Source organism: Anopheles moucheti, chromosome 2 (assembly GCF_943734755.1).
Source record: "Anopheles moucheti chromosome 2, idAnoMoucSN_F20_07, whole genome shotgun sequence".
Classification (NCBI taxonomy): Eukaryota; Metazoa; Arthropoda; class Insecta; order Diptera; family Culicidae; genus Anopheles; species Anopheles moucheti.
The window spans coordinates 67,913,169-67,928,493 of NC_069140.1; the positions used below are offsets into that span (position 1 = coordinate 67,913,169).

Consider the following 15,325-nt stretch of genomic DNA (forward strand, 5'->3'; position numbering starts at 1 on the left):
TTACAGTAAATAATACTAGGTACGGCAAAGCTTTTTAAAGTGAAATAAGTATAATAGCTTTAAAACGGTATCCATACTCGTCAATCACTGTCAAATATTAGATAGACATGTAATACAGGGTTGCGAATCATATAAGGGAACATTTTAACCGTTCGGGGGAAATTTACAATTCATAAGAGGATATTTTCAGTCAATGAGGAGAAAATTGCAATCATAAAGGGGAAATGTGCAAACCTACAGAGGAATTTCGTTAAAAACGCTCTGGAGAGTAGTCTGTTAATTGTTATCGTTTATTTTTAGTTGCATTGTCTAAGGTTTGCTTTAATTTCGGCTATATATTATTATAAAAATTAGTTTCGTTAGATATTTGTTAATTACAACTGCGCTTTATTACCATTACTGCAGAACCTGGAGTGTTTAAAAATTGGTTAATAAGCGCTGATCTCACGAAGCGGTAACAAGCGAAGAATTCGGTATATCAAATATTAGAAGAACTGTTGGTTGGTGAAATACAGCAGCAAAACAATGCAGGAGTTGGTAGATCGTGTTTATTGTCGTTTATTGTTTATTGATATTTTTGAACACGATGGTTTAATTTTCCATTACTAAAAAAGAGCTCTGCATTATTTTTACATGGAAATTACACGCGAAATTGACCCGTGAGTTTGTTAAACAGTAACAGCAAATAGAAAGTTTTGCAGAACTAGCAGAGCAGAAAAAATCCTTCAACATGATATATACTCGATCTGAGCGGATCCCTCTGTCAGATTTTGGACTAATTCCAGTGATTTAAACGATTTGTTCAAAACTGTCCGGCTACTTCCGCTGTGTACAATAATCAAAAACATAGTTGAAATTTTATAGGAAAATTTTACAATAAAATGTTAAAGCATGAGCGTATAATACGCTCCATTGGTAAACGCATGGAAAATAATTACGATGTGGTATGAAGTAAGATATCAAAAATGTAATATTAATACTAATTGTACACCCCTGTTAGTGCGTACCATGTGCAAGTCACTGTATACTTTATTCCACATAATAGGTTTTTTATTTAGATCGAATTTATTTACTTAATTGTTTATTTATTTATTGAACAATCAATTGTTGTTACAACATATAATTTGATAATGATAATACTTAGGTTAGAAATTTATCCCACTCCGTGTTTTTAACCCCGCTTGACACAGTAGAGTGTGGCATGTAAAGGGAAGTGCCATAACAGATTTATAACGTGTTTATTTTTACTATGTATCCTAACAGTCACTTGTTACTACGAGTAAACGGTCCTGATGGATTTTGGTATCGGTTTTGTCGCAGGAAAAACTGGCGCTGCTGTCATAGCACAAGGTGGCTCAACTGAAACGTGTAATACATATTTGGTAATCGTAATTGAAAATTAACCATTTTATTCCAATAATTTTCTATCACAACTTAATATCTAAATGTTACAATCTATACAGAATTAAGATATAAAGTATACTTTAAAAGCTGGCGGCCTATGAATTATTCATCAATCAGAATGATAAGACAATTGCAATCATATTCTTGGCTCTCCCGCTAGGAAAGTTCCATCAATTTCGAACGTTCAAATTATACAATCAGATACGATAGATGATGATGTTTAATTATAATGCATCTTCCAAAGTTTTTACATCCATCGGCAGTATCTTAAGGACTGGATAAGTCTTCTGATTAACGAGAAAAGATTTACATGAAACGTTATCTTCGACCATGCTTGATGCTGAAATAGGCATCGACAACAATATTTTAAAGCTATCTAATGCCCTGATCTGATCTTCATAGTACTTTTGATATCCTTCTTCTAACACTTGCAACGACCCATGACTGGTAAATTGTGCCTCCCGTTTTGACAAAATAAACCCATTGATAAAACACATTTGAACTTCAAGGATCACTTGGTCCGAGAGTATCGGAAGAGTTGGCTGAGGGACATAATCTTCCTTACGATGCACAATTAGGATGTGCTCGTACAGTACACTTAATTGTTTAAAGTTTGCGCTACAGTAATCGCAATCGAATTTTACAATATGCGTTGCCACATGCAAGCCCATACTCAATTCGTCTTCACACTTTTCAGAACATGTACCGCAAATGTATTTTATTATTTTGACTGTTTCATTGTTTGCCACATTAAGCTTCTTTCCTAGTGACAAAGCCCATTGAATGAAAGTATCGTCAATGTGATCGAACGGTGATACATTTGTAAGGTCATTAGTATGGAACTGAAGAAAATGATTGCTGAATTCCTTTTCATTGCCAGATCCGTTGAGATATGCACAAAGACCACATTTGAAAGCGTTCCAATAGTCAAGGCATATAAATGTTTTTCCATCATGTTTTTTATCGTGATGCATCCTAAGTGCTGAGCATGTGTCTTGCTTATCACAGTAAAAGCAACGAGCAACACTAAATAACCGAAATCCCGTGAACGATCCTGTTATTGGACTGGTGTCGGTATTTGGGTCATACAGGAAATTTTGGCTTATGGTACCATGCACTATTCGAGAATGCAAGTGCAGTGACTTATAGTGTTCAAAACTATTATCACAAAAGATGCAACCATATTTGGTACAGTCATTCCATCGGTATGTAACATCTTTTTTAACAGCAACTCGCTTAGATGCGCGGCGTTCCATGGACAAAGCATTCATTACCGTGGTTGGGGACAAATTTTGTTCTAGTTCCTCTTCTGTTGCTACTATGCCATCTTCCTGAACAGCAATATTGTTCAACACTACGTTGGCTTCTGATGAAGCTGGTGAAGTATTTTCAACTGCAGCACCAACGGAGTTACCTATGGATGGTTGGTTATTTTCTGTTAAAGCATTCTTAACGGCACATGGATTAGAAATAGCGTACGTTGTTGATGTACAATTTTCAATTTTCACTTTCACATTAACGTGCACAGCTTCTTCATTACTTTCTATTTTAAAATAGCTATGATCCTTTAACACCGGGCAAGAAGGAAGTAATTTCTGATCGTTGCTCGCACCTTTTTCGAACTCTCTTTGCATATCTTCCTCATCTTCAGAATGATCACTTGACGAAGAAATTGAATATGAGTCTATAACATCGTCTATAATTTGTACATCACTAGAAGCATCAGAATCTGTGTCTTCATTGTTTGTTGAATTTTCTATTTCTGTTTCGTGATACATTTCTATCATTACCACGTCCTGGTTTGAATGATTCTGTTTGAAATGTTTAATGCTTTCCTCTTTTGTCAACGTTCGAAAATGGCACATTGAACACATGAAACGTTCTCCTGGCAAATCGTGAACGTTTTGCATGTGTTCCATAACAGTTTGCCTAAAGGAAGATTTCAATTGGCAGACATTGCATTCCCACTGATCCGTTGATTCACGCAGCACGTTTATCTCACATTTTGGAGGATGCGACGCTGTCTTAATGTGCATTACAACTTTTTCAAATAAATAGTGATAATATGGGCAGCTCCCACATCCATACAAATTTTCTCCATGATAGTATAGGTGCTCGAAAATTTTTTCAGGGTTTTTGGTCCAATTTTTGTAAATTTTTCTGCAGTGCGCACATGAATAAAAATTGCGTTTCTTATTCGGACAATCTTCTATCAGATGCTTTTGAAATGATAGTTTACTGGTTTCAACAGTTTGACACATTCCACATTTGTACAAGAGGCTGTAGTGAGATTGTTTAGGATATGACATGTTTACTTCAGCATTCATTGTAGCACTATTATGTACTGGTATAGACCGTTCAAATGTTTGGTTAGCCAAACTAGTTTTTCGCAAAAGTTGTTCCCCGCGTGTTATGGTTTCTTGGATGTATTTCTGCTTTTCATCTCTTGTGATTGCGGCCGGCATTACAATAATGATATCAGATAGTAAATCCCTCCTTACCGGATGTGCGAAAGATAGTTGTACCGAATTGCAACCATGTTCCACGTTCATATGGGTTGCGACAGTTGGGAGAAGAAAATGATTATAGCAACAAAGAAAACAGGCATACTGATTCAGACTATGTACCGAAAGATGGTACATGTAATTAGTGACGGTGTTCAATTGAAGTGCACAGTGGCTGCATACTATTGAAAGCGGAGTTTCTATTGTTAATACACCATGACGAGTTTTCATGTGTTGTAAAAGTGCGTCATGATTTTCGAAACGATGATTGCAAGCGCCTATGCCGCACACATTGATATCTAGAGGTGTTATCTTTTTTTTACTTAAACATAGGCTTAACTGTCGATAATATGTGTCTATATAAGACAGAAACTCCGCCAGTCGGAAGCTTACTGGGTTTTCTTTTTTCTCTCGCTCAGAATAACGATTAGAAAAACTAACAGATTCAGCGGAGGCCATAGCTTGTTCTATAAAATCTGCGCATTTTTTTTCATTTTTATCTGAATTAGCTACCATACCTGATGCTTTAAAGGACATAGCATTATATTTTACGCTACCACTATCCGTAGGATGTTCACTACTTTTTGGTAAATTAGTTTTGATTGAGCGTTGTTTTTCGCCAACATCACCGGTATTTGGTAGATTACTAGATGTTGATAACGTAATAAAGTCAGTCTGTATTGGGTTGCAAGTTTTCGTTAAAGTTACATTGGTGTTTTCGTATAATTTTAGTACTGCAGGATCCAACCTTGCTCGTTTAACTGTGCCAATGGTAGTCGAATCTGCTGTTCGTTTTACGCTACTGGTATGTCCAATTGTTACTTCTTCATTTGAAAATGACAATTTTGTACAGCCAGATTCATTCGGTAATGTTTGTTTTGCAGTAAGGATTACTCCGTTATCAGTTACTTTAATTCCGCCTTGAACGTTAAGAATTTTAGGAACTTTTATGTCGTTATCTGGAGCTTCATCTGCAATAACGCCCGTTTTAGGATTACTGCTCATTTCATTTACGATAACGGTTGTTTTTGAATTGTCATTAACACTTTTCACATATTCAGCAGGAACCAAATCTCTTACATCAAGTAAATATTTCTTTTTTGGGAATTGCGCATCCTGTAAAAAATAAATAAACAAGGATAAGGGTTTAGTAAATCTGTTTAGTTTTGTAAATCAGCTTCAATCCTACCGCTACTTCGCGTCTTTTGGAACAAAACATTGGTTTAGTAGCATGAACATTGCCTAAATGTCTTTGCATCATTTGTTTGATGTTGCAGGCGTAATCGCAATAAAGACATTCATATGTTCCAATATAATGAGTAAGCAAATGTACAGCTGCATTATCCTTTATTATTTCCTTTCGACACCAACAACATGCAACGGGTGTTCCCAAATGCACCAGCTTTATATGTTGTATGTACGATGATATGGCTAGATATTGCTCGTTACATACTGCAAAAAAGGGAAACAATTATTACTGTTAATCATTACTTATCACTCAATACAAAAGTCCTTACTGTAGTACGCCTAACATACCTGTACACTTCAAGACTTTTTGTCGCACTTTCCCTTTAACAGCCGCATTCATATATTCAAGTCTAGGTATCTCGTGATGTTCCGGAAGTTCCATGATGGATTTTTCTGCGCACCGTTCTTCTATATGATATATTTTTTGATGATTAAAAACGTTTGCGGAGTCCAGTGAGCGATAGAAACAATAACTGCATTGATATCGGCATTGTCCGTGTTCTATTTTAATGTGCGCAATTAGTTCATGTATCTCCTTAAACGTAGCCACACAGTAAGCGCATTTTAAAATGTCAACAGAATCTTCGTGAGCATGCAGATGAGATAACATCTCGCTAGTATTGTTCGTATTGAAGCTACAATAACTTCCCATACACTTGTACAGATTCTTAAGAGATTCTTCATCGAGCATTGGACTGCACCAATCCCAACATTTCGTCAACGACTCTTTAGTCCAGGGTTTTAGTATATTTTTAATGTGTGTCGTTTGTTCCGTTGACGTTAGCAACTCCATTGTAATTCTTTACTATTCTTTTGCAGCACAAAAGTATCTGAAAAAAAACAATTGAAAGAAATGTTAAGTAATATTAATAACGTTGATTTATTTTGAACTACAATTTTTATTTTTTTTTTAACCATTAGAAAAAGAAATTAACATTCAAATATTTAATAGTAATTTAACAAATGGAAGATTATAAACAAAAATTGGATGCGGAATCCGTTATGACAAAACAACTAGTTGAACCCATAACATCACAAAAACAGAAATCAAACCACACAAACCAGAGTACGATGAAAAATCCAGCTTCCGACCCCGTTCAATTCATGTTGTATGATGGAACCCTTAAGCAGAGAGATGTTGGATGTAGGAGTCTTGCATTGTTAATAATAACCTATTATGCAACAAATTGAACAAATATTTATTTGTGAAAAATTGGGTATAATGTTTTGACCACTTGAATTGTAGAATAGAATTGCATTCTATTTCATCGTGAACCCAAAACAGCAATGTAAAGAATAATTATTTGACCCTATACAAACACAATAACATGTAAATGAACAATATGTTTATGAATGTGTGTAATACATTACAAGACATCCCTTGTTGTCTTATAGCGAATATATGAATAAAAATGATAGTTCCAAAGCAAAAACATATATTAAGTAGAACGAAACTGTGGAAGTCCTCGCTGTGGACAGCCCGGAGAGCTTGTGACCAAGAAAAGCATAACGCCCCATTCACCCGAGCGTGCTCGTGTTACCGTTGCTGAGTTGTCAAACACACGATGATGTTTAGGGTTCTCAGCACCACAGAAACCGATTAAATGGAGGAGGAAGAAGAAGAAGATGCTTTTTTATTTTTATTGCAATGTTTAGCTCCTGGTTAAACGGTGTCTTACATCAAAATGCATCACAGAAAAAATGCCGTAAAAACTACCTTTCGAATTTTTATCTTTAAATTTTGAGTAAAAGAAGCTTGTAGAGAAAGTTTTTTGAAAATTAAACACATTAAAAACAACATCAAGAAAAGGTTTTTACAAACACGTGGATCGCCACGGAGCCGTCAAGCACAAATTTAAGAAGCAGTAGCAGAATCTTTTATAATTTGCCAAGAATTACATGATTTGTTCTGAGATTTGCTAATATGCCCAAACAAATGAGTGCGCGCTCGTTAGTTCATTATTACTAGGACAGTAAACGGCGATATCTATCTCAAGTAGTGGCTACAGGCGCGGCTCGGTGACATGGCAGCGATTTCGGTCTTCACACGAACGGATCGGGTCAAAGTCCAGGACTGACTATCCGGCTATGTGGTAAAATAAGTCTAGTAAGCCAGAAATGGCTGGCATGATCTAGTAGGTCGTAACGCCACTAACAGAGAGTGTCTACAAATGGCTTCCTCTTTAGGAACAACAAGCGGACCTACGATCTTCTGGCTTAATCTAGTTTCGCATCATTACTATTTTATTCTCCTGATAAGAACGAAGTGAATGATACGAATCCGAGTTGGTTAATACACTCGGGAACTAAGACCCATCTCAGACCAGAGATCTGTCAAATATGAGGTAGAGCTTCGTACGTTTCATCCATCTAAGGTTATTCTGCAAGAATAGATTACAATTCAGAATCAAGGCTATTTAAAAAATCTACTTTTGAAGTACGGAATCAAGGACTATAGAATCAACAAAGAATTTGAGAAAAGTCTATAGAACACTGCTCCGTCTCCGATAATTTCGTCACTAGTCGATGTCATAACAGAAAAAGTAAGCCTCTGAATGTGGGAGTTCAGACAAGAGTCGAGACAACCCATTAGAGGATACACACTTTCTCGCAAATAGAAGACTTTCGCTTTGGGACGAATTTGTATGGGAATTTGACAGATAAAATGAGGCGACCATACAGATAAGCAGGCTCGCCAAAGTTCAACTAAAGATGTCATTAAACAGTTTTACCAGCTATACTTATTTCATCACACACCCTGTACGTACACATCACGAACGATATTTCCATTTGAAATAACCGAACACTGCATGAAATTTCTTAGTATGGTCGGCGAGAGCCAGCAGACAACAAAAGGTACAGTGTTTCATATACAATTGTGCTCAGTACGGATCGTTCGTTGCCAGATTGCAATCGCATATAGGTAATAATCCTTCCTCTATCTGGTATTTTGTCAACACCCGTCGTAAATCCTCCTCCTTTTCCTTCCTTTATGAATTATCAGCTTCAAGCTCATCAGATGGAACCTCCTTATTTTCGACCCTCTTTCCTAGCGTTTTTGCCGACTCTGCAGATACTGTATCTACTAGCGCTGCAACAGATGGTCTAGCATATGCCCTAGCCGACCAACTCGAAATAAACTGTATAACATTAAGTGATGCTCATGTTGTCCAGGGCGTGATGGAATACCCATGTCTGCCTTAAAATGTTGTGACTCAATAATCGCACCCCATTTGTTAATTTTGTTTGAGTGGATCATGCGCGATTCGCATTTTCCCTCCTTATGGAAATTCAGTTGTCTCTAGTTCCGATCTTCAAAAAGGGAGATCGGTCATCAGTGCTGAACTATAGAGGTATATCTAAGCAATGTTCAGTCTAAAAAACCTTGAATCAGCTGTCCATACCCAGTTAATGTCTTATGTATGTAACCGTATTTCCCCGAACCAACATGGCTTCATGCCCAAGAAATCTGTCATTTCCAATCTTATGTTTTTTTATCTCTTTCCTATTTAAGAATCTTGATGAAGAACATCAAGTAGATGCCATTTACACAGACCTCCATTCTGCTTTTGATCGTGTACTACATGGTGTAGTTTTGGCAAAGTTACGCAAGCTTTGGGTTTCGGCGATCCCCTCCTGTCCTGGTTTAACTCTTTAATCTTTAATCTTTGGGGTCGTTCTTGTTCCGTTAAGCTTGGAATTGCAACTTCTGCGCCTTTCTCCTGTCCGTCTGGTGTGCCTCAAGACAGTGTATTAAGTTCTTCATTATTTACCCTCTTTGTAAATGACGTCTGTTCCATTCTACCTGCTGATTGTTGCTTCATGTTTGCGGATGATCGCAAATTGTTCCTTCCGGTCTCTTTCTGCTCTGATTGTCCACTCCTACAACGTCATCTTGTAAATTTCTCCATTTAGTGTGCCTCAACGGAATCTCGTTATCTCTACCTTAATGTAATGTTATTTCATTTTCCCGCTCTCTCCCCCCTATCAGTTTCTCCTATACATGTAATGTAATGTTCGAGTATCATCCGTAAAAGACCTAGGTGTGTGACTGGATGAGAGGCTTTCCTTTACTTTGCATCATGACAAAGTGATAAGAAAAGCCTATGGTACTATGGATCTCCTTCGCCGCATTGGCTCCGAATTTTTGAACCCAGCATGCCTCAGAGCTCTGTACTGCAGTTTTGTTAGACCGATACTACAGTTTGCAAGCATAATGTGATCGTCTTCCTCTTCTTCATCCAGCTTCAGATGAGAAAGAGTGCAAAAAGCGTTTACATGTTTTGTATTCCCGAAAATCTTAGGTCATGGTTAGCAGCTCCCTCCCTATGCTGAACGCTGCAAATTTCTGAGCCTTAACTCGCTCGAACAGCGGCGCACTCATTCCCAGGCTTTATTTTTCCTTCTATCCTCCTTCATGAAATCAATGTTCCTCCCTTGAGAATTCTTTTCCAATGGTGTCATACTACTGTCGTTTCCCGATTTCCGCGCGACACCCGAATTACGTGAATTCGAGATTCGTGAATCGAAAAATTTGGCAGTTTGTGTAATTTTGTACGTAGTATTTTATTTTTTGTTTGTCAATTTTAAAATTTTCCAACTTTTTTACTTTTTATTATTTTTTATACTTATTTATTTACTTTTTTACTTATTTATTATTCCAAGCGATACTTTTTATTATTACAAAAACTTATTTAGGTAAAATTTGACTCGAATGATTGAAATCAATGCAGAAATAAAAATTATCAATGTGCTTCGTAACATGAAAAGAAGAATTCGATCCCTGAATACCAAATATTAGCGATAGTATAAAGGAAATTCGACTTACGCGAAAATTCGAATTATACACGTCGCACGCATTATACGCGTAACTCGGGAAATGACTGTACTTTATACGTCTGAAAACGCGTTCAGAAATTCGTCTGGTCCGTAGCTCCAAAATTTTTACTATCTGGCCCTGATCTAGACAGACTACGAAAAGCTACAGAATTACGTATCGAAACGAATTTAATGGTAACCGTACTACGCTACGCCCCCGAACTACGAGTTTTATGAGCTCAAGGAACGTACGCACTCTGTGTCGAGCCGTGTACTTGAAGAAACTGGAAGACGCCCTAGCCACACTGAATATGGACCTCCACAAGAAATCCGGTGGATAGGGAATGGTGTGCAGAACATGCATGGTAAACGCTACGACATTGAATATAGCTGCTACGACCGCCACCACATGCTCTGAGCCATGCTCTGGGAACTTCAAGAAATCAGAGTGTTTTATTGACCCGGCAGAAAATTTTACCAAGAGATAGCAGGTCACCTAAACTTCAGACCTATGGATTGTCGAAATAAGGATGAAGATCTGGTCAGTTACCAGCCAGTTACTGTCCAGTTACTCTCGCGATGGACTCAGTATTGTGATGAATTATTAAACGATCAGTTCAACGAGCAGTTAGTGGCCCTACTAGCAGATTATATCATGCTACTGCCTTCTAGCATTGACGAAACCGAAGGAAAAGTAGCCGAACTGATTAAAAATGGAAGTACAGCACTAGAGAACGAAATTTATCGAATTTTAACTGAGGTATGGAACAGTGAATCGATGCGTATAACGGTGTTGAATACCGCCTACAAGATATTCTCCCCATACCACAAAATCTTCTTGTCCCATTCGTTGAAAAGGTGGTTGGAAACTACCAGAGGGGATTCCGAAACGAAAAATCAATCACTGATCAAATGTTGGCGAAGATGGCGTAGCAGCAGCTACACTCATTTCATATCTTCATTGACTTCAAGGCCGCATAGCCAATGTTAAACTTTATGAGGTTATGAGCTCTTTTCGAATCCATGCCAAACTTACCAAACTAGTACGAATGGCAATGACCAACTTCATATACCAGGTGGTGATGGAAAGAAAACTCTCAAGGCCCTTTTGCTACCACCAAGGGTCTGCACCAAGGATATGGGCTATTTTGTCTACTATTCAACTTAACGCTCGAGGGCCATCCACGACTGACAATCGGATTCTTCGGGGACCATCTTCTATAAGTCAGTCCAGATTCTAGTATACGCGGCAGAATATTTCGGGTTTGAGATTAACCAAGTTGATAGTGGCACCATCAGCGGTCCTGCTAACAAATCCTAACTTACATAGAGGTGACGTACAAATAGGTGAGCGCACGTTCGAAGTCTTTCAAAACTTTATCTTTTTTGGGGCAAAAATCAGCACCGACAATAACATTGTCTCAACAGGCTACGGTCACGTCATGAGAATGACACAGGACGACCTAGCCCGTATAGTTCTTTTGGGTAGTCCACATGGAGAGAGGAGGTGTGGTAGGTTCCCTGACGTTGATGCTCGACGGGAGCGGTTTAGTGGACTCCTGATTCAGGTCAAGGCCACGAAGCGCTTGTAGCGCCGGATAAGTAAGTAATACAGTGAGTCAACTTCCGTTTAGACGGTGACTTCCATTGGTGAAAACAGATTATGCCAACTGCAAACTCAAGCACAAACTATTTTAAACAAATAATGGGAGTAAAACAGTGTCGCAATTGCTGACAAGGCGCTGATCTGGCTGTGATTCGGCGAAAAAAATAATTGCAGAGAAGGAAGTCGACTCTATGACTGCGAAAACGAAATTGCACCAGGATTCGACTTACGCGGAAATTCTATTTACGCGGATTTCTCCCGGGTTATTGTGTTCCATTATAATACCATATCTCGGGAACTGCCTGTAATTTCAAGCCTTTTAGTTTTGATTTTGCTGTGCAATAAATTAGCTCAGTTGTCTCCAAATCTCCAAAAACCGCGTATCTCCGAATCCGCATACAGTCTTTTCGCATAGTTACGCAAATAATACGTGCCAGAGCAATTCGCGTAACTCGAATTCCCTTTATAATATCGTTAATATTTAGTATTCAGAGTACGATTTCTTCTTGTCACGGTACAAAGCGTATTATAATTGATTTTTTATGTTTATTTCGACAATTAGGTTAAATTTTTACCAAAATTTCTATTTAAAATATAAAAATGTTACGTATTTTTGGGAAAGTTTGAAATTTGATAATTAAAAAAAATCCACATAAAAAATTGCACAAATTGTTAAATTTTTTAGATTCGCGTATCTCGAACTCGCGTAACTCAAGTGTCGCGTAACTCGGGAAAAGACTGTATATGAGGGACCGCGTGTCTCGGGGACTGCCTGTTTCTTTCACTTCCATCATCACCACAAAAAAAAAACAACTTCACTTAATACTTTGCTGCGTCGTCGCAACAGTGGTAACAACAAATCAACACTTGAATACCAGGCAGTAGGGTCAGTGATGATCTATTGTGAGCCCCAGAAACCAAGCGCAAAGCTGTGTTTCCATCACTAAACGTTTTACTGTAGTATGCTAAAAATATCGCCAGTTACCCGAAGCGTTTCTACAATTTGTTTTACCGGCGCGACGAAAAAAAAAAACAGCGCAATGCGCTACGGCAGTGTTTCAAACATAATATTAAACCTAAATAAGAGAGCTGTACCTAAGAGAGGTATTTATGCTTTTTGTTTGATCAAAATAGATTTTTATGATTTTCAATCGCAAAAAAAAAATTCAAGCGCTGCTAAACGTCAGCGCGATTGCAGACCACTGTATTCATCGCTGTCGGTTGAAACGTCAAACCCTTCCAGTACATGAAAAAATGACAGACCCCGAATGACGTTCTTCAATTGATAGCCCCTCGTATAGTTGCCGTTCAGATTCATAACATACCAGATTCGTGCAGAAAAACGCCTCTAGCAATCACACTTCACAACTATCTCACGATTAATCTTATTTCGAAGCACAATACCAATCGATAACTTTTGTTTGCAATATTATTGCGCCGTCTACTAGCGGGAACAGGAGCAGCCACAGAGCGTGCACATCTGCGTCTCTCAATGATTGCAATGACAACAAATGTCAAACCGTTGACGTTCGTGGTTTCCTCCTATGAAATGTTTGGCTGAGTACTTTTCATTTTTAATATTTTTTTTAACATACGTTTTGATATTAATATTTTTAGTATTTTTCATTAATGTTCAATTTTATTTTATTTCATGTAGAACTGTATTGCTGTGTGATCAAAATAAATCGTGTGAAAATGAACATACTGGCAGTAGAAAGTACATTTTTTTGTATCAAATCTATTGAAGGGTTTTAACTTTTGATGACGGTACAAAAGAGGTACAGCCAGTCCCTTTTGCAAAATGGTCAACTTATAAACTTTTCTTCAATAATTCGGCTCGTTTTGAAGACATTCCTTTAAGCATGCATAAATACCATATGCCATAAAAATTACTTGGATTGAGATCAAAACAAAGCCGAACGGAACTGTTTTATAAGTAGTAATGACTATGAGGCCATGTATGAAGTTAAAAATATGGCTCTGACAGATATTAATAACAAAAAGATATAGAGAAAGCAACAATGAAATTGTTTTTATTACTTAGCAACATAGTACGCTTTTGCACGGATTCATGCAAATACTGCTTATCGTTTCGGAAGGATAACCATTTTCAACCTGTTAATCATTATTGTATAGCGCAGCAATCTATCTATGCACTTCTGTAATCACTATACATTTATTAAACTAGGTATACTTCATTACAATTCATGTTTCGTAGCATACATTAATCTCATAATTTGAATCCTGAGTGTATTGCAACTACACCGAAGGTCAAATTCTCGTATTGAACACATTTGAAACCAGCGTTTTCTATCATTGTTTTGAATTCGTTTTGTATGGGAAATTTTCGGATGCTCTCTACCAAGTACTGATACGGCTGCCATTGGTTGGCTAATATTTGTCCCATTGGGGGTATTACTTGAAAAGAATACTGATCATATGCCCTAAAAATATAATAAAAACATCAATCTTGAACGTGGAACTTGATTATCGTATTACCATTTCAGATATTCGTTGTTGACATGACTGAATTCGAGGCACATAAAACGACCTCCTGGTTGAAGCACACGATATGCTTCTGCAAGAACCTAATATAAAGTAATACAAAATTGTATGATTAGTAGTTAATATTCATATTGATAAGTTGGCAATACTTACTCGATCTATATGAGTACAATTCCTGATACCAAATGCAATTGTGTATACACTGAATGACGAATCGTCGAAAGGCAATTTCTCGGCATCTGCACATACCCATTCAATGGTGTCACCGGCAGTAGCCAGGTTCAGTCTATAAAAAGAATATATATTATCTATATTATTTTTCATTATTTTGGCCCTTTTACTATTTAAGTCATTCTATCACATACTTCTCCCAACGTTTTTGTCCCACATCGAGCATATTTTGATTAATATCACAAACCGTGACATGACTCGGTTTTCGATCGATCGCTGGAAGCTTTTGTAAATACTTCATGTACCGAAACGATATGTCTCCCGTTCCTCCAGCCATATCAAGCAGCCGAATTCCATTTCCGACGGGTGATAATCGTTCCATGAAAATATCTTTCCATATTCGATGAACACCCATAGACATAGCATCGTTCATCAAATCGTACGATGCGGCAACCTCTTCGAAGACTTTGTGTACTTTTTTCCATTTATCACTTTCTTTTACCGTTTGGAAGCCAAAGTGCGTGTCCGATTCATTGTGCTTTGAGTTGTCTCTAATTTTTAATTTCTCGACACTGCTAGAAAATTGAACCAATTGAGGCCTATGCATTCGGCCATGGAGCGCAAATCTTCGTAACAGCGACATTGTTCAGATTTATTTTTCTTGCGCTCGATCACGATGTGTTTATTTTGGAAACTGTCATCCAACTTGACTTATTACGGAGCGTCTACACGTACCAACATTACGTCATTTGTGACAGCTGAGTGACAACCTGCGTGGTATTTAAAAAAACGCTTCAGAAATGCTTAACCTTCTTGTTCCCAACCAATTTATTACTTGAGGTATGTAATGCAAGAATCATGATGTAAACAAAAGACGAAAGAATCCTAAGGCATTTATTTTTTTTGTTTTCATCAGAACGGCCTGGCCGTATCGACTTATTGTACACCACGTAGCCGGATAGTCAGTCCTTGCTACGGGGGATTGGTTCGGATGGGATTTTAGTCCGGTCCGTTCGTGTGAAGACCGGCTCCGCTACCATCATGCCACCGGGCCGCCCCGACTCTAAGC

At 37.7% G+C, this 15,325-nt stretch overlaps 2 protein-coding genes across 2 annotated transcripts; both read right to left on the bottom strand.

The window, feature by feature from the left end:
- Nucleotides 1–1,163: 1,163 nt before the first annotated feature.
- LOC128297259 (uncharacterized) lies at nucleotides 1,164–12,949 on the bottom strand. Its single transcript, XM_053032870.1, has 4 exons — nucleotides 12,906–12,949; nucleotides 5,445–5,986; nucleotides 5,098–5,360; nucleotides 1,164–5,024 (listed from the first exon to the last, which is right to left on the bottom strand). The coding sequence occupies exons 2-4, from the start codon at nucleotides 5,947–5,949 to the stop codon at nucleotides 1,629–1,631; spliced, it is 4,164 nt and encodes a 1,387-aa protein (XP_052888830.1). The 5' UTR covers nucleotides 5,950–5,986; nucleotides 12,906–12,949; the 3' UTR covers nucleotides 1,164–1,628.
- Nucleotides 12,950–13,716: 767 nt separating this feature from the next.
- LOC128297261 (2-methoxy-6-polyprenyl-1,4-benzoquinol methylase, mitochondrial) lies at nucleotides 13,717–14,922 on the bottom strand. Its single transcript, XM_053032872.1, has 4 exons — nucleotides 14,451–14,922; nucleotides 14,239–14,371; nucleotides 14,080–14,168; nucleotides 13,717–14,024 (listed from the first exon to the last, which is right to left on the bottom strand). Exons 1-4 carry the CDS (start codon nucleotides 14,897–14,899, stop codon nucleotides 13,811–13,813), a joined length of 885 nt encoding a protein of 294 aa, XP_052888832.1. The 5' UTR covers nucleotides 14,900–14,922; the 3' UTR covers nucleotides 13,717–13,810.
- Nucleotides 14,923–15,325: the final 403 nt, after the last annotated feature.

Excerpts from the sequence above, each read along its gene's own strand:
- LOC128297259 (XM_053032870.1), bottom strand. The coding sequence starts at position 5,949 with ATGGAGTTGCTAACGTCAACGGAACAAACGACACACATTAAAAATATA. Across the intron at positions 5,361-5,444 it reads AAAAGTCTTGAAGTGTACAG|TATGTAACGAGCAATATCTA; the intron begins GTATGTTAGGCG and ends CCTTTTTTGCAG. Across the intron at positions 5,025-5,097 it reads CCAAAAGACGCGAAGTAGCG|GATGCGCAATTCCCAAAAAA; the intron begins GTAGGATTGAAG and ends TATTTTTTACAG.
- LOC128297261 (XM_053032872.1), bottom strand. The coding sequence starts at position 14,899 with ATGTCGCTGTTACGAAGATTTGCGCTCCATGGCCGAATGCATAGGCCT. Across the intron at positions 14,169-14,238 it reads ATTGTACTCATATAGATCGA|GTTCTTGCAGAAGCATATCG; the intron begins GTAAGTATTGCC and ends ACTTTATATTAG. Across the intron at positions 14,025-14,079 it reads AACAACGAATATCTGAAATG|GGCATATGATCAGTATTCTT; the intron begins GTAATACGATAA and ends TTATATTTTTAG.